Source organism: Gavialis gangeticus, unplaced genomic scaffold (assembly GCF_001723915.1).
Source record: "Gavialis gangeticus isolate Ggan-Ray unplaced genomic scaffold, GavGan_comp1, whole genome shotgun sequence".
In the NCBI taxonomy this organism is placed as follows: Eukaryota; Metazoa; Chordata; order Crocodylia; family Gavialidae; genus Gavialis; species Gavialis gangeticus.
This window is the reverse complement of record NW_017729022.1, coordinates 61,019,517-61,037,669: the sequence shown is the minus strand read 5'-3', so window position 1 is coordinate 61,037,669 and position 18,153 is coordinate 61,019,517. Positions and strand designations below refer to the sequence as shown.

The window sequence follows — 18,153 nt, the reverse complement described above, 5'->3', positions numbered from 1 at the left end:
TACCATGTTGGGGTGGGGTTGGGGGGGTGGGGTTCAAAAGAATTAAAGGGGTGGGGGGAGGGGAAGACTTGACGGAGCCTCACTTTAAAAACAAAAAAATGGAAAAAAACACACAAAAAAAAACAAAAAACAAACAAAAAAACACCAACACTTTGTGATTGGCTGGTTGATAAGTACCAGTGTGTTCTGGCACATGTAACTGCCCATGTGTGCTTGTTTTCTGTGCGAGTGAGTGTGTGCACATGTTTGTGCGCGCGTGTATGCATTTTTTCCTCTCTATATATAATCTTGGAACGCTGCATTGCTGATGGTCTACAGGCTGGCTGGCCATCTTTACGTCTTGACTGTGAAAACAAGACAAGTGTGATGGAGTCCCTGTGGCTATAGCAAAATCCAGTTGGGCTGGATTAAAATTTGTCAATAGATTTTTTTAAAATTCATTTTAGCAGGGTGCTATTTCAAGTTTGCAGATCATTCTGAATGGGTAGTTGCTTCCTAGCCCTTGTTTCTAACCCTGTGGGGGAGCAGAACACTGCCATATCCAAAGGATTTGGTGAGGGGGAGCCAACGTTGTCTTTCAAGTAGCAGTGTATTTATTTATTTATGTCTGCATGTTGGGGTTATTTGTGAGTGAACCCTAGAATGTTTGTTTTATAATGCAAGCCATTTTCTTTCTTCTGAGGAGGGGAAACAAGGATAGAAGACATCATGTTTCTCTGTGGTCAAGATGAATGTTCTTCAATCCCTTTACAAGGTTCAGTGTCTTTAGAAAACGAGCCTCTCATCCCTTCCCCAATCCTCTATATATGCACCCCTGTTTGTCCACAAAGAATCCATCAAAAGCCTGAAACTCCAGCCCAACCAAATTAGCATTTTAATGTAATTACTGCGTATATTAAAACTGACAAAACTCAATTATGTCAACAGTTTGCTGGCTGGCCTGCCTGCCTGCCTCATCTCCTGAAAGCACATGCAGCTAACTCCTTTCTGCGTCCTTCACAGTGAGCGTTACCTGTGCCAGGCCTCGGTGTATTACAGCACCAGACCATCACTGACAGAAACGTTTACTTACGAATGTTCTTAAACCAGTGTGTACTTCAAACGTTTCCTTTGTTTCTCCGTGTTGTGTTTTTTCCTGTGTACGTGGTTTTGCTTAGGCAGGTATATAACTAGAAAAGATTTTTTTTTTTTCCTTTGAAGTATTGCACCTTTTTTGTTTTTGTTTTGACTTTCTTCTGTACCATTGCTTTTTTAATTTCTGTATTTAAAGAAAGGTTTTGGGGGAGGGGGTTGAGCATCAGTATAGTAGTACTCTGGGCAGGATAGGGGTGACCTATAATCCACAGTGATAACCAGTGTGTGTGTGTGTGCGTGTGTGTGCGTGCGTGCGTGCATGCATGTGTGCGCTGGGAACAAAACTTACAATGATGCTTGTTGTGAAAAAGAGTTGTAGCAGACCTGAAGGGACATCCCTTTACACAAAGCAGGAAATATTTGTGGGGAGAAGGGGGCAGAGGGAAGAGAGATGCCGGTACTCTCCTTAGAAGTGCTAGCACTTACATGTGGCATTGTCTAGCTCTGTTATATTGTCTAACATAAAGTGCCGACATTCTGTACCAGCAAAACCCTAGCCGCTCCAACCCTGGGTGGGGGCAGGACTCTGCTGTCCTTATTAACTGTAGGGGAGGGAGGATAGGGGAATCTCTTTTCTTTAGCATCTTCATTGAAGGATATAATAATATCTAATGTATTGAACACTTTAAGCATGGGTTGGAGGGAGAGAAGCAAAGACAGATTCATCATTTGGGGTCATTTGTGCATGTGTGTGTCAAAATGGGGGAAAGGCATGGGAGAATTGAGTGGGGATTTTTTTTTTTTGGGTGGGGGTTGTTTCATTTTATTTGGTTTACTTTTATTGCCCTAACCATGTAAACCCCATGTCACAAAGAGAGCTGACTGAGGGGAATGCTGCGTTTACATATGCCTGTAGATTTGTATACAGAGTGTTATGTGCAAGTGTGTGGCTGCGTGAGTATGTGTAGTAAACTGGAGTCTGCAGCATACTTTCTGGCCCTTTTAGATATGCTTTTTAAATGGTATCTCCGTTTCCACTTCACCGTACACATTGAAACAAAATATTTTTCTTCCAACTCCTACCGGTTAAGTCCCCTCAACACGCACACCAGAAACAAATCTTTGTCTCTGGTGGTCTCAACTTAAAGACCAGCCATGCTCTAACATGCAGTACAGATCAAGAGCCCTGTGCCAGCAGAACTTCCCAATGAAGCACCTATAGTGGCCTAAATAAGCCAGTATCCATTCTGTCATACGACTTGCCACATTTGCTGGTTCATTGCTACGTTTCTGCCCCCGCTTCTCTCTCCCAACCTGCCCGATGGTCCCTTTTCCTGCACTTTGGGTAGTTGAGTTCACTGCGATGCTGCGGTGAAAGCCGGGTGCTAGAGCCCCTCTTGTTTACAAGACGTAATGAGGGATTTGAAATATTTAAAAATGAAAAGCTACAATGTTCTTCCATCGTAAGCTCAAAGGGACAAAAGTTAAAACTTAAAAAAAAAAAAAAAAAAAGACCAAAAAGTGCATATATATATTTTAGATGAAGACTAACTCTGGGAGCATTTAACAGTGTTTTTTTTGTTTTTGTTTTAACATTTATTTTCCTGCTTTAAATTTGCAAGCGTTCTCAGGAATTCTAGGGTAGGAAGCCAGTTTTTGAAGATGGTTTATTTAACCTTATCTTATCCTAGATAGATGGCTGTTTCTTTCCTGTTGATAAACTTTTACAAGTTCCTGAATCTTCAAAAAGTTTGAAATTTTTTACTTTAAAAAAAGAAGAAAAAGCTAAAAAAATTAATAAAAAGGAAAAAAAATAAAAAAAAATCTCCAAACGTTACTGTCAAATGGGGGATCAAGAATTTTAAAGACTGTAAAAATTAATTGAAATATAAGAAAACTTCTCAATAGCAGCAACAAAAATTCTTTCTTTATCCTAAAAACCAAGTTGTAGGAAAAGAAGGGTTACTCTTTACAGAGTTTTGTTAGTCTCATGTGAGTGTGTGTGCAGTTGCATGGGGAAGAGAGGTGTGTGTGAATGGAGAGATATAATCATTTAGTTCTTTTGGCATTTAAACTAAAATTCAATCTCCCTCCAAGCACCTTTTGAAAAACAAAACAAAATAAAGCTCTAAACCTTACTATAAATGCAGTATGGTTTGGCCAAATGAGATGACCTGAATTTAAGGAGAGGAGCAGGAAATACAGGATAGTGCTTCTTTAAACCACTTTTAAATTCAAGTAGTACTGAAGGAAACCTATGGAGTATCTCAATAATGGAGCAGTTGTAACGTCTCTCCTTGTTAAATATAGAGAATGGGGGAGAGGAGAGAGGATATAAAGGCTCCAGTGAAATGTGCATTAGACGACAAAAGGGATTTCATTTAAATTTCTAATTACACCCTAGCAAATTTTAACTTCCTATTCTGAAGATTTGCTGCTTGTTTTTCTTCATCTCTCACCCAGAAGTGTATTTCTGTTTCTCTTTTCTTTCTTCTTTGAGGGGATTGTTTGTTAAGCTCTCCTGCTCACCTCATTGGTGTTGGCTGTCAGGACTCCTAGCCCTGAGAATAACTTCACTGAGCTCTCAGCACTCCGATGGGGAAACTCCAACCTCCCAGCACTAAGAGAGATGGGCTTAATCTGCCTGCAGTTGTTAGGCTGAAACCACAAACCGCTTTAGTGCCTTTTTACCTACATGTACATGTCCTGCAAAATAGAGGCATGTGTAGCCCCAGGGAGATGAATCTACCCACTTTTAAGATTAAAAAGAGCATGCTGCAAAGGCATGTCCTACAATGAGTTATTAAACAGTTTAGTATGCTTTTTATGATTTGAAAAATCAAATGCCAAGTTCTTGTCCTGTCACATCAGCTGCCCCAAACTTGTGTGTTGCATTCTCTCTGCAAGTGTGCATACACAAGTATGATAACGGTATACCAACTAATTTGTGACATTTTGGTGTAATGTGCCAGTAAAAGGGTTCTTTTGTTTTGGGGGTTTGGGATTCCTTCCCTTCCTAAGGAAAATATATTTGCCAGAGGCTCTGCTTTATCAGTTGGCAGTGTCCTGAGAACAGGGAGCAATAGAACTTAGTGAAAAATAACCCAAAGCCTTTGCCGCAGTCATTTGGCAACAACCATGGGTAGCTACTGAGAAGTTGGAACATTTAAATATTTTTAGCTGTCATTTCTTCATGCTTTCCGTTTAGAGCATCCTGCTCTACCTCCCCATAACTTCCAAAAGCACACATGCTGCCCATCCCTGACCTGTGCAGACTTTATTTTAAGCCTTTGTGTCTTGAGCGATAGTTTTCCTAAATTGCTGAAGGGCAGCAAAATAAATCTTAAGTCTTTCAATTTCCCAATTTGCAAAATGTAATTCTCAGTTATGTTCCTATTCAGACTACAGTTACACTTGTCTGATCACTGGGGCAAGCATGGTTTTATGTAGTTTTCCTGACTGTTAGAAATAGCATTTATGGGAACCATGCTAGCCTGGAAACATTCCTAAGGTGGGCTAAATCTTTGTTGAAGAGTGAATGAGTAATTCCCTTCAGTGTCAGTCCATGAAAAAGGGAAGTGGGGTTTCCTTATCCTGAATCAAGGACTGTATTCTAACAATAAGTCTTTAAGAAGGGATGGAGGAGGCGCTTCTTAGAATAGGCTGCATACTTTTCCTGTCAGTTAGGGATAGGTGTCAAACCCTTCCTGAAAATAACATTTTCTCTTTTCCCAAGGTGTTTACAAAGTACCAGAGAAAACACAGATGTACTAAAAATGCTGTTCTTGTTTTTGGCTCCTTACGGCCATACAACATAAATACACTTCCCCCCACAGTTTTCCTTCTCCCCCCTGCCCCACATTGCTTGCTTTAATTTTCCAGTGTTTCATTATTTCAGCCTTCTAGCCAACCTCCCTCCCCCTCCACCATGCTTATTCATAAATCCTGCCTTGGAATTGGCTGCTTCCCCTCCCACTTTTTTGAATGTTGCTTGAAGTGTATAGAATCACTTATCTGATTTGTATGGGTTTAGTCTCCTCTTCCTCCTGCCCAAGCAGCTCTTATAAAAAGTGCTAGTGAAGGTTTCTAGTGTGCAAAAAGAGAAATTAACTAGGGAATTTTAAATGTACTATCATTGGTTATGGAAAGTCGCTTTAATTTTATATATTCCCTATACCTTAGGAAGATTTGCAGTCCTTCCCAAAATGTCTGTGTTTTCTTGAACACTTCTCCATCAGTGGTGAACTTTTACAATCAAATACTGTAAGGTTTTACACAAGCTTTTTCTTCCTTGGCATTCAAGTTAAATGACCTGAAGGGTGGAGATGTATAACAAAGTACATTTTCCTCTGCAATTTAAACAGAATATTTTCAGCAGATCTTGGCTGCTGCAACCACCTCAAAGATTAGAGAACAACTGAGCTTTTAGATTAAGTTGACTCACCTTGAAGCTTTTAAAATTCATATTGGAAACCATCTTTCTACTTGTTTTGCTTTTAATTGGCAGGAATTGAACTGGCAATTGACACTTTTGTAAAAGCCAACTTGCTCTTTATGGTCCTCTCCTTCCTCATAAAATGCTGCCACCTCTCCACTGTTCACCTTTTTGATAGGTGCATCTAAATGGTACTGTAGAATAATATTTTTTCCTTGGTTCATTCTTCGGCTGCCTTTCACTCTTTCTGGGTCTGATGTTGTTCTTGTATGTGCATCTCCCATTGCCTTCAATGGGCCACTGTGTGCATCTTGAGGTCCATGTTTGGCCTCTGATTCAGATCCAAGAAACTCATATAGGAGTATTCTTATGCAAATTAGTCCCACTGACCTCCGTGAGTAGATGCTACTCATGAGTAAGGGCTATTTGTGTAAGTGTTTGCAGAATTAGGGCTTGAAATTGTAGCTGAGGAGCTGTGATGCTACCAACACAGCCAGGAACACTGCTTGTCCATGCCTACATATGTCAGGTTCATTGTAAACCATGTGACCTCGGCATCCAGGGTTTCTCCAGTGTTGCCGAACATTCGTTGTGATAGGAGTATAGCCTTTCGGGATACAAAGTCCTGATGGATTTGGGTTGTGGTTTAGTTTTTCTCTCTCCTGAGGAAAGTTCCATTATTTAGCAGGGATGCATTTCTCTTTATTTGTAAATATGCAAACAAAAATGCAGAAAATGCTACCAAAAATGCAAAGTTTAAATGATGTATAAGAATCAAGCAAATGCTTTCAGAGTATAACTGTATCAATACTTAGTTTTGTCCTGTATCTGGAGCAGCATATGCAGAATCTAAAGCCTGTCTCCATTAATATTTCAAAGAATACCTGACTGTTGAGTTTCATTTTCACCTTTCTTAGTATTATGGGAAATCCTGTGATTTTTATTTTTTTTAAGCGTTATATCAGTTATGCAGTCTCTAAGCAAGGTATGGATGACCTGATATTTCAAGCCACAGAAGTCCACCAATATGAGGGTTCCTGTGTTGTTAAAAAGTCTTTGTCAAAACAGTGGGAACGTTTTGCAGAATTCCTCTAATGTAGACAAAGCCCATGATCCTCTACTGTCACATCAGAGTCGAATGCATGAATGTAAACAAAGCTTAAGTTCTTGTACCTAAAGGGGTTTGTGGATGGGATTCCACAGTATTAGGACACAAGTGTAGCTTAGCTAGTGACGAATACTTTTTGAGCACTGTTCTGATAGGCATTGTCTCCTCTGGGGACATATTGCAAAATGTCCAACCAGTGCTTCAGAACCTATGTTGCCAACAGTGGGGAAATTCTGGCTAAACTTTCCCTAAAGTAGACAAAGCCATACAATTTGATCCATTCCACACCAGCCAACCAAGCTGTCTGAGAACCCAGTTTTGCCTGTGGTAGTTTTAAGGGTCTGTCCATCAATGCTGCTATTAAAACTGAATCAGGGGAAGGGGAAGTGGCTAGGACATGATTCAGTTTTGTGGTGTTGGTGAGACTTTCACTGAATTTTGTAGTGGGCTACAAGATTTGAATGTGCTTTAGCTCTGTTACAGAAGGTGTTTAAAATCCCCCCATCACAATCATCTAACTGAGCCTTCTGACCCAGTAGGGCTCAAATCTTTTTTTTTAAACTGTGTTGTCAGGCCAGTGTAGCTGTAACCTTCTCTGTGGCATGCAACAAGGCAACATTAGCACAATTCCAGAGTCTGTTGGCATGTTGCTTTTCATCTCTGAAACTCTTCCCAAAACCTGGTGTTGTAAAAGAGAGCATCTGGCAAACCCAAGTGCCCTCTGCAAAAAAAGAAACAATATATATTCCGCTGTACTTGTGGCAGGTGGTTCTGGTGACCTTTAGCAGTATTAGGGATTGGGGTGGTGGGGGCAGGGAACACAACACCATTTTCATTGCTTTTGGTAATCTGGATTGGAATAATTTTGACTTGAATCTGACAGCCATTCCTACAAGCAAATACAGTGCACTCCGCATCAAAGGGCAGAAAGCTTTGTGCCAGGCAGCACTGAGTATTCTTTGTGGCAGAATCCTGGCCATGTGGTGGGCAAAGAGGAGAAAGGAAAAAGTGCATGGGTAAAGCAACAAAGGCAGACAGTATTCAGCAAGAAGCATTTCCTCAGACACTTAATGCCTCGCTTTGGGTATTAAAGTACAAATCAGTGCATTCAAATAACTATTTTTCCCTTTGTACCTGTTTTTAAACCAGACAAATAAATAGAAACTTCCTCCCATGTTTTAAATGCAACACAACTTGAGGTGTGAACATTTGCTCACATTGAACAGGAAGTGCAAGTTTCATAGCTTCCTGGGAATTACATTTTTTTAGTGATATGGTATTAAGTGCTTTCCTTCCCCTCCCTTCTGCCAGATTTGGCTCACCGTTTTTTTTTATATAGGGCATCATTGACATTGAGTGTTGTTGTGTTTTTTGTGGGGGGTGGGTGGAGGAGAAGCATAAAGGACTGAAAATGGGAGCCAAGGTAGGACAGCCTTACTTTAGAGGGTAGCCTTACAACAAAGCTTTATAGTGAGAGTGTGCTGTATTCCAAAATATGTAAGCCAAAAATGAAAAGAAGCATTCATTTATGCAAAAAATAAATAAAAATAAAAAGAGGTGTTGGGAAACTTCCATAAGAACTCTGTACCTTCTGAAGGTAGAGTAGGGTCTCACCAAGTGATACATTGTGACACTTCTTGCTGGGTCAGTAGGGACAGGTTTGGGGTATAAGCGCTTAACATTTTCCCTGTTCTGTGTTTTTACAAGCAGTAAGTTTAAATGTGGTATTTATGAATGTGCCTTTGTGAGTATAGTGACTGTTTAAGGAGACCGCTTGGGCTGGAAAGGGAGAGAAAATGGTCAATTTTATTCTTTCAAGAGGTCAGACATTCCAGCCCATTGGTCCCTTTTGACAAGCAGCATCTTTGGTCTGGTCTCTACACTGCACAATACAGAATTGTATGTGGTAGAGATTCAGGGGTGTGAGAAGGGGCAAGGAGTGACGCACAGAAGCTGATGGTAATTTTAGGCTAGTCCACAGTTGCAAATTTGAATTTGTATATGTATTATGTAGCTTCTGTTTATGTGTGTGTGTGTGTGTGTGTGTGTGTGTGCGTGCACATGTGTGCGTGCGTGGCTTGCTTTATTTTTTGTAAGCACTGGAGTATTGAAACATGATGTTCAAGACACATTTATGCACGTAGAAAAGGTGTTTTGTAGCTTCTGTCATTTGTGGGTGCAGGCACACTCTTACCCTCTCTGTCCATGTCCTGAAGAGAGAAACAGGAAAATTTATATATTTTTTTTTTTTTCAACCCTTCAACTTCCAGCACACTTAACGTTGCCATTTAAATGAACAGGGTATTACACAAGAAGAAAAAATGTTTTTGAAATGGTGAGGTAGAAGTGTTTAAAAAAAACAAAACAAAAAAAACAAAAAAAACTGAAGTAATTTTTTTGTTTCTTTGAACCTGTTTGTAGCTAAACATGGGAATCTGCAGTGTCTCCTTCCATTTGTTTTTATTGGTGGTTTGTTTTCCTAATAAACCACCTCTTCACCCCTCCCCAAACCCAGGGTGTACAAGATGAAGAGCTGTTGCTGGTGCCCTTTCAATCCCAACCCCAAAAAGAAACTCCTAGTGGGATCCCTTCAGCTCCATTCAGGAAGACAAAGGGAGGAGAGACCCTGCAGCTTTCTTTGCTTCGCTCTCATTCCTCTCTAATGGCCTTGAAATGTATTATTATGCAAATGTGAATTTTGATACTGAACTTAAGAAGAGGTTTGTTTTTTTTTTTTTCATTTTTCAAAAAAAAAAAAAAGGTCCCATATGTGGTCAGCATTGCTTCTTTATTTTGTAAGTGAATTGTAAACTATGCATTCTGCAAGGGGGGTGTAAGGGAAGAAGAGGTAGTTTTGCTAAACTGTTCAGCAGTTTCTGTGTCCATGGTATATCCATATCTGAGGGAAAGGATGGGGGGAGAAGAGAGTAGATGATGACTTTGAAGTGGAAGGAGGTCCCTTGGAAACTTTAGTTTTCAGAAGTTGGCCATTTTGATAACTAGGTGTAGTTTTGGAGAATGCAGTTAAGGTTGACTCAACAACCCAATCAACCCTAAACATTCTGCAGGATTGTAATTTCTAGCCATGCAGTGTTAACCCAGGGTCAATAGTGTGACAATGAGACCCCGGCTTTTTTCCCTGGGAAGCTACCACCTCTGTTTAGGCCCATGCAAGCTCAGGAAAAATGGTGCCTCTGGCACTGTCTTTTTGGGATTTACCTACTCATTCTCCATTACTGCAGCCACTGTTTCTCAGGAGGATTGGAACATAGCTGGGCGGTACTCACAGAGTGTCTACACTGACTTGTTCCTAAATTTCCACTATCATCCTCTCTAGCACAGTTTAAATGGTGAGAGCTCTTACAGACAAGGTGTTGGTGTTTTAATGAAATTACTTGCTTCTAGCCCTGATCAAAGCAGGTCCAGGGTGACGTTAAAACACTAGCAACTGCAGACACCTTGTCTGTGCTACTACTACCACTGGTGCTGTAGCATTAGTGTTGGCAGTGATGATAAATTTTAGGTAACAGACTATAAAGTCCTCCAGTTTAAAGAAATAATCCTTATATACTGTGAAACGTTGGTTGTCATAATGAGCAAGAGTTCACTTATCCTTCTCCTAAATGCTGTTGATTCTTGTCATTCACATGTATACCTGGAGCTCAGTTGGCTTCTGGGAGTGGTTTCCTCATGGAAGAGCATTAATCTCACTGCCCTCTTCGCTGTCTTAATAGGAGTCTTTGTTGACTTAACTTTCCTTTGCCCATGGTGATCCATGGTACCTACCTTACTCTTGGCATTATCTTAGATACAGTATCATAACCAGTAGACTATCCTGCCTGTATTCAGTGTTTTCATGCAGCAGTTTTGTTTTTGTCGACGTTCACAGTACTGTAATGCGTAATAGACTTGATGATCACTCTCGCATCTGTGCCTGCCTTGCAGATGTGATCTTATCAGGGTTCCACTCTGTCAGATTGCCTTTAAAAAAAAATAAATAAATAAAATTCCTGAAGTTTTAACTCTTAATCACAAAATACCTCGTGGTACATTTCTCCTTCTAGCTTAACTTTTTAAAATTGGGTTTTCTCTTTCAATTTTGCTAAGCTTTATCCTCTTCTTACTTTTCCTCTCTGAAAAGAGACTTGGACTAGAGGTTTGAGCAAGGACTGAAAACTTAGAACTCCTGAGTTTTTTTAATCTGGCCATTACTCTTCCCTCTTTGGCCTTAGGCAAGTCATTTAACTACTTTTGTCTTTGTGTTTCATCTGTAAACTGGGGATAATAATACTTACCTACCTCACGGGGGTTTTGGTGAGGATTAACTAGTTAAGTAAGTGCTTGGACAGCACTTTAAAGATGAAAATTGCAATTGAAGTATTATATGAGTTAATACAGCAAGATAACTCATTCCTTATATTGTTTGCTTGTAAGGAAGGAGGAACCCCATATCATTCTTACCATTAAGCCATTGAAAACCTTAGATCCTAAATAATATAGCAGAAGTCAATCAAGTACTTAAACTATCCACATTGCCCATTCTCTTTTTTCCGTCATACCAGTCTCAGCTTCTGCCTTCTACATGTAGAAATGCCAATTTTGCTTTAAGTGGTGTTTAAGTAGACATCAAACCTGATTGGATGGAGCATTTGGGTCTTTTCTCCTGTCCCAAAACTCCATGTTGGATCCTGTTTGTCTGCTTCTCCCTGTCTTTATAAATGGACATTGGGTGGTGATGTCATCCCTCAAGTAGACGCATCTCTTCCTGCCATCAGGAAGGGAGAAGTTATCCTGTAATTCTATTGGGGATATTGTAAAATAAAGAGCCTTGTCACTTTATGCTGCTCCTAGAATAGAAGGTAGTATCACTTCCTGTTTCCTTCCCTGAATTAACCTACAAAGAGTGTTAATACTGACATTTAAAATAAGATGTCACCTTGCCCACAACACACAAAAGCCATTGTATACCAATATTATGTAGAAATAGGGAGACGGACATTCAGTAGTTGATGCTGCTTGTGTATATGCCTTACAGCTCTCCCAGCATCTCTTAAGAAGGGTGGTTGGGGAAGAGGTCTTTGGGTAGATGCCACAGCTGTCAGGGAACTTCTGCTGCATTCTTCCCCTCTCTGATCATGTGGCCGCTGTTTCTTGGATGCGTCTCAGGGATGTGCATATGAGCCCATGCCTTTTGGAATTTGGCCTTTGAATCTTGAGATTTGGTTTCAATTTCTGCATTTGAAACCTCCCTTTCTGACACTCCCTGGTCCTTTCCGTCCTTTGCATTGCTCCCTGTGGCCTTAGGATCATCTCTCCACTGTTGCCCTATGTCACCTTTTCCATGTCCCCCAGCACACAGCTGAATTGTGTCCACGGATTCTGCAGAGGATAAAAATCTGAAATCATGCATGTGTCCGTGTAGGGTTTACACACCCTTATTATTCTAGATTTCTGCTGCCTTCCTCTGGAACTAACCCAAGGTGCAGGATATCCAACAAATGCATTGATCTTTCTTTCCCGTACAGAAACAGAACATAGCAACATGATTCTGCTGATAGTAACTCTGCACTGTTTACTTTGAAATTAAAAGCTGTGTCTTTTTTCCGAAAAGAATCCATCCACTCCCACTGCTAAAAGGCAACCTTTTTTGGAGGGGGATGTGGCAGGAAAGAGAAAAGCAGTGGTGGGGAGGGGATCTGAACTATTCTAGTTTCCATGATTGAATGGAGACATGAAATGCTGCTTTGAGTTCCACAGACCTAAGGGGCTATGTTTACAGAGGTAAATGCCGCCTTACCTGATCAGGAAACTGGCTAATGGTGGGCATCAGGGGTTTAGTGAGTTTCTCATCATTGCTGGCGAACAAGAAATGGAGAGTAGAGGTGGTGTGTCCTTGAGGAGGAATGGAGGAAGAACTTAACTTCATTTGGGTGTGTTTGTAAAATAGTGCCCCCTTCCTCCCTCCTTCCTTTAAAAGAAATAGTTAAGAGGCACAGAGCAGATAATCACTGATGTCCAAAATGGCTGGATTAGAAAAGGCAGCTTTCCTACTTTGCACATAAAATAGGTAACAGGAAGGTACAGCTAAAGTCCTCTTGCCTGAAACACTGTCACCCACAAGCAAACATTGTAATAATAAAAATAGTGGCTGCATGCATTGATGCTCTATGGAAGTTACCTATAAGTGTTTTTTTTCTTATACTTGAAATAGCTTCCTTTATTAAAAATCATTTTCTGGTTTCTCCACATCTCTGGTAGGCAGCAGAAAAAAAGACAGGACAAGGGGGAATAGAGAGGGTGATGCAGTGGCTCACATACCCAGGTTTCATCTTGATTCCAATTCCATACACCCTGTTGTTTGAACTTGCTTCCTATCTTAGTGGTTTTCCATGGACACAGAAACTCAGCACTTTAAAGAGGTGCTCATATGGCAGGCTGCCCCCCTTCTCTCCCTTTTCTATATTTTTATTTTACTTTTAGTATAGTGGTACTTAAAATCACTGGTTCACTTAAAAACAATAAAATGTTTAAACTCTACTAATGTACAAATAAGCTGAAAAGTTGCATTTTATGTGTATTTTTGCCATAGCAGGTACTGTATTTCTCATGCTGGATTTCAAAAAAAACAAACAAAAGGGTGATGTTTTATTGGAGTGTGACAAGTTAAGAGTAATAAGGAATTAAGTCGTCGTCATTTCATTGAAACTGAGAGATGGTGTAATACATATTATAAGTTTTCTGAAGGTTTTTTTGGGCTTTTAAACAGCTTTTGTTTTTATTTTATTTTTATTTTTTTTGAAAGATATGATTGTATTATGTGCAACTCAGTTGCTTACATTATAACTACAAAATATTTTTGGGTTCCTGGAAAAAAAAGAAAAAAGACTAATAAATGTGTTTGGCTGCTAAGCATTTAATACTGTGGTTTTCTGTCAGTTTATTTTGCTACGTGGAACATACTGTCTTGTGGGGGGGGGGGAGGTGAGTTCTATGTTCTCTGCTTGCAGCCCCTGTGTAGGAGTTTGGATACCCTTGGTAAGTCCACAGTTATTTCTGTATAGAAGAAGAATCTAATTGGGGGCCTTTTGCAGCTCATGGGAGTCTTGTGTGAACAGAATATACAACTGGGTGTACCATAGAAAACATGTCCCACAATGGTCAGAACTGCCTGGCAGTGATGAGAGTTCTTGGTAGAGGTGATACCTTTTTATTAGACCAGCTAGCTGTTCGCAAAAAAAATTTAAAAAAAAATTGCAGGATTTTTTTGCAAATAGCTAGTTGGTCTAATAAAAGATACCACCTCTACCAAGAGCTCTGATTCCTTTTGCCTGTAGACCAACACGGCTACAACCTGTATCCCTGAAACACAGCAGTGATGATGAGGCACTTTGCAGAAGAGTGAGTACTATAGTAGCCTCAAGAAGGATTTTTAGAATGCTAAAGGTTGAGGACCAGATCACACTGTGACTTCAGTGTGAAACTACATATTAGAAACATAAACACAATATGACCCATAATTTACTATATATAGTACATTAGGTTGATTTTTAAAGTGCTGGGGGGGTTGGGGGAGGGTTGTTTTTTTTTTAAAAACATCCTTTTAGTTTTTAAATATCCTTTGTGAAGCTTAGTCCCTCTTTTTTAAGTGCTATTGCATGACAATGGAGTGCATTCTGTAGCAACACATTCTCCAGGCAATGAAATAGAAGTGGGAAGGGCAGAGGAAGAAAGTGGGTAAAAGCATGCGTGTTGGCACATGTTTGCTCTCTGGTTTCCCTGAATATCTGAGTGCAAGGCATCTGCTAACTCTCCCACCTTCTCCCTGAAACAGAAGAATTTGATTTGCTTTTAATTTAGGAAGCCAATGCACTGCTACTGTTCTCCTTCCACATGTATGCTGCATTGCATTCAGGCTGCTCCTGCGATATACCTCCATTGGCATTAAAGGGACATCCACTTAAAAATAACACTTCTGAATGAAAAAGTGGCAGTTGCTTGCTCTTTCCCATTGCTGTTGGTGACTTGGTTGGCCAAATACACATCTGTAGGGAAAGAAAATTGTTTTAGTTTATTAAATTAAAAAGTTGGATGTAGTTGATGCTACGTGTTACTTTTCAAAGGACTGTTCATATTTCAAGTTCCGCCCCCATCCCTCCAAAGGGGACCAGCGTAGCACGGAAGTATCCTCAGTTAAGGCCTCAGGGTGTTACTGGTGCAAAAGTATATATTTAACAGTAACTTCATGGCTCGGTCTGTTATCCTGGCAACATGTCCAGCTTACTCAGAGTATCTTCCTGGTTGGTCAGCTTTCAGGTATTGTAACTTCATGCTGTACCTTGGATATTTGTCATTGATTCTGCTTTGCTACAATGCCATGGTTTCTTCTGCTTCTACTGAAGATCTTCCACTAATGACCATCCTATGAACTCCAGGTAAGCCCTCAGTTTATACCTTTTCAGACTGCTGTAAACTGGCACTCCAGCCTGGGCATTGCTCCTTCAAATCTTCCTGCTGTATAGTTATGTGATGCTGTACTCAGCTGCAGAGGGGTCTCTCCTAACTTGATAGCTCTGTGCTTCTAGATTTCCTTGGGTCTGAAGTGCCAGTTCCTTCCAGATTTAGCTGAGCCAAGGAGCAAGCTGTTGAAGCTTGGGGAGGGGAGGGGCGGGGTGGGGAGGGATAAGAGAGTGAATAACCATCTTGATAGTCAATCTCTCATAATACTTCTTCCAGCTGATATTTGGGAAGATGAATACAAACACAGAAAAAGGAAGCTCAAGGATATCTCCTAGCCCTAGAGTTCCATTTCCCACTTTGATAATGGCTCAAAATGTATTAACCAAATGCACTATCCTGGCCATATGCAAGTAAAGAGATTGCTGTCATTACCTGGGCATCAGAATTAACTCCCAAAATATTCTCAGCTGGCATTTTGGAGAATGATTTGTATTCAAATTTAAAACTACATTAGTTATATAATACCTTTTCAAAATGGAGCTCTTGTGATTGGCCTCAGCTGTAAGAGTGGTGGCCTTACCTTATCCATGAACAGTACCACAATCTTCTAATGTTCTACACTCCTTCCCCTCTTCAAACACTGTCCTGTGCAGCAGGTGGTTCATCTGTTTATTCCATGATACAGAAGGGATCTCGCCATCCTTTTCTAAATATGTGAGTCATAGTCTACTGCACTGCCTGTTGCTTTTTCTAACTAGAAACTGAGTGGGGACAGGTCTCTACACAATGAGTGACTGACCTTTCATGGCTCTGTCTATGCATCCTGCCTCCCTGTAAGAAGCCTGCCGCTGTACTGCTAGTGTGAAGTATTGTATGGGCATAAGAATTTCATTGTGGGTTTTACCCCAGGATGAGTTTTCAGCCATTTTTATAGTTGTTCTCTCTTGCTAGCTCATGTGATTTGACTTTGTCAAGAGCCATTCAAATCAAGCAGCAGATAAATGGGGGCAGTGATGTAGCATATTCCCCCCATGCTGTTCTCAGCTCTTCTATAAAATGAAGTGTTTTTCAGGCTTGGTAATTTGAGAACATATTTCTGATTTAGTTCCAGCACTGGGGGGAGCCAGAGGGATGAAAAACAGCTCTCCCATTGGATCAGATCTCAGGAAAAAACTCGAGGGTGTCCAGATGAGCACACCTGAGTTTCCCCAAGGACAGATAGCAATGGCATGTAGTTGTGGCACTACTGCTTGTCCCTGGGGAATGCCTGTGCACATGTACCACAGGAGGTTGCCCTAGGTGGGGTAGGGGAGTCTGGGGCCAGCACCTGGGCTGTCCGGTGGTAGAAATCTAGCAGCGTGGAGCCCAGCTAGTAGCTGGCTGTGGTTTTAGGTAAAGATGCGGGTTTTCCAGAAAATTTGGAACTGGAAAATTTTCCAGTGCCTTAAATAGAATGTGATCTGATTTAGCATGTTTATTTTACTTATATTTAGTAAACAAAACTTTAAAAAGTACCCCTGTGTTAATTTTATGTTCTAATAGCCACAGATATTTGAACTGAAATATCTGATTAGGAAAAAAAATTAAATACAACACGCTTAATGTGACTTAAATGTTACATTCAAACAAATTCAAAGCTTTATGTGGAAATTATTTTTTATTGGATTACTTGTAAAAATGTAAAGACCATACACAATAGCATGTACTTCACTTAGGTTGTTTGTTTAAATTTAAGGAAAAAAAGGCACTGAAAGCTGCTGAGACACTAATTTTAGCACATGCAAAGAACTGTGCATTGATGTGCTGTGCTTTGGTTTTGAATTGACCTGCACAGCCAGTTAGGTGAATTCATAACTTGCTTTTTGGTTTGGATTATTATGTGAGTGTTTACCTTCCTGTTTACAAATCGGTAAAATATATATGTACTTTCTCTCACACTTCCTAGGCCTAATCACCTGAAAAACATTTATTACAACTTTGAAACTGCCAAGCTTGCCTAATATTGTATTGGCTTCCATTCATTGTTACTAATGAATTTTATGAAACAATCCATTTTTAGAAATGGAAAATTTCCCATGGAAAAATAAAGCACTGGAAAATTGGAACAGAACACTTTTGGTTTCGGGCAGTGTACGCTGCTGCCACAAGTGATGCCCTGCTTTTAGTGTAAGATCCTACCCAAGAAAAGTAGTAGTGGTGGGAACATCTGCGTGTGCGGTGCGTGGCACCACAGGCTGTGCACGCTTACCTGAATGTGCCCTTGCTGTGAGAGCAACGCGAGCGTGGCATCTGCTGCCTAGGAACGCGGGAATGTCCTTTCTTCCAGGCACTCAACACTAGGCCAAGCAGGCCTCCACAGCGAGGGCTCAGGAACAGGCATGCATCTGGGCAGGGCCCCCTTACAACCTGTGCATATGGCTTTTTGTGTCGTGTCTCCCTGCCTGGAGCCGCTTCTGTTGACACTTAAGTCCAGGTGCCCTAAAAATAGCAGGGCTGAGAACAGCGATTATGCCCTTTGGCTCTGCAAAAAGTCAATTTAGTGGCAAAGGAACAGGGACTGAATGTGGCCTTGCACAGTGGGTAAGTGGTTTGGTTGAATGGGGGTTGGAATAGTATGGATGAGGAGGTTCAAAACACCAGTGCCATTCCGAGTCGCACGAAGCTCTCCGGGCGCCGCCTCCCCAAGAGCCCGGGTTGCAGCCAGGGCCCTGCCTGCTCTGCGACCTCCCGCCAGCAGAAGGCGGTGCGGCCCGGCGCCCGCCCGCTTCGCCTCACCCTCCTGCCGGATTCCGCGCTCGGGGCGGGGCGTCCTCCCCCCGGTGCTTTACGACAGTAGGCAGGGAAGACCTAGCCGCCTGCCGTGCCGCCCGCCAGTGGCCCGGCTGCGGCTGCACTATGGCGGCAGCGGGGAGGCCTGGTGAGGCGGACGCCTTCGCGTGCTACCACTCCCCGCTGGTGTCACGCTACGCCAGCCCCGAGATGGGCTTCAACTTCAGCGAGAGGAAGAAGTTCGGCACCTGGCGGCGGCTCTGGCTCTACCTGGCCCAGGCTGAAAAGGTACCGAGGCGCCCCCCCCCCC

General features: G+C 41.4%; 1 protein-coding gene across 1 annotated transcript in view; it reads left to right on the top strand.

The window, feature by feature from the left end:
- The first annotated feature begins 17,957 nt into the window (after positions 1–17,957).
- ADSL (adenylosuccinate lyase) overlaps positions 17,958–18,153 on the top strand; it is a 20,085-nt gene continuing 19,889 nt past the window's right edge. Inside the window, exon 1 of the mRNA XM_019515144.1 lies at positions 17,958–18,131. Within this exon, the coding sequence (XP_019370689.1) occupies positions 17,970–18,131 (162 nt within the window). The 5' untranslated portion in view covers positions 17,958–17,969. The remainder of the gene's footprint in view (positions 18,132–18,153) is intronic.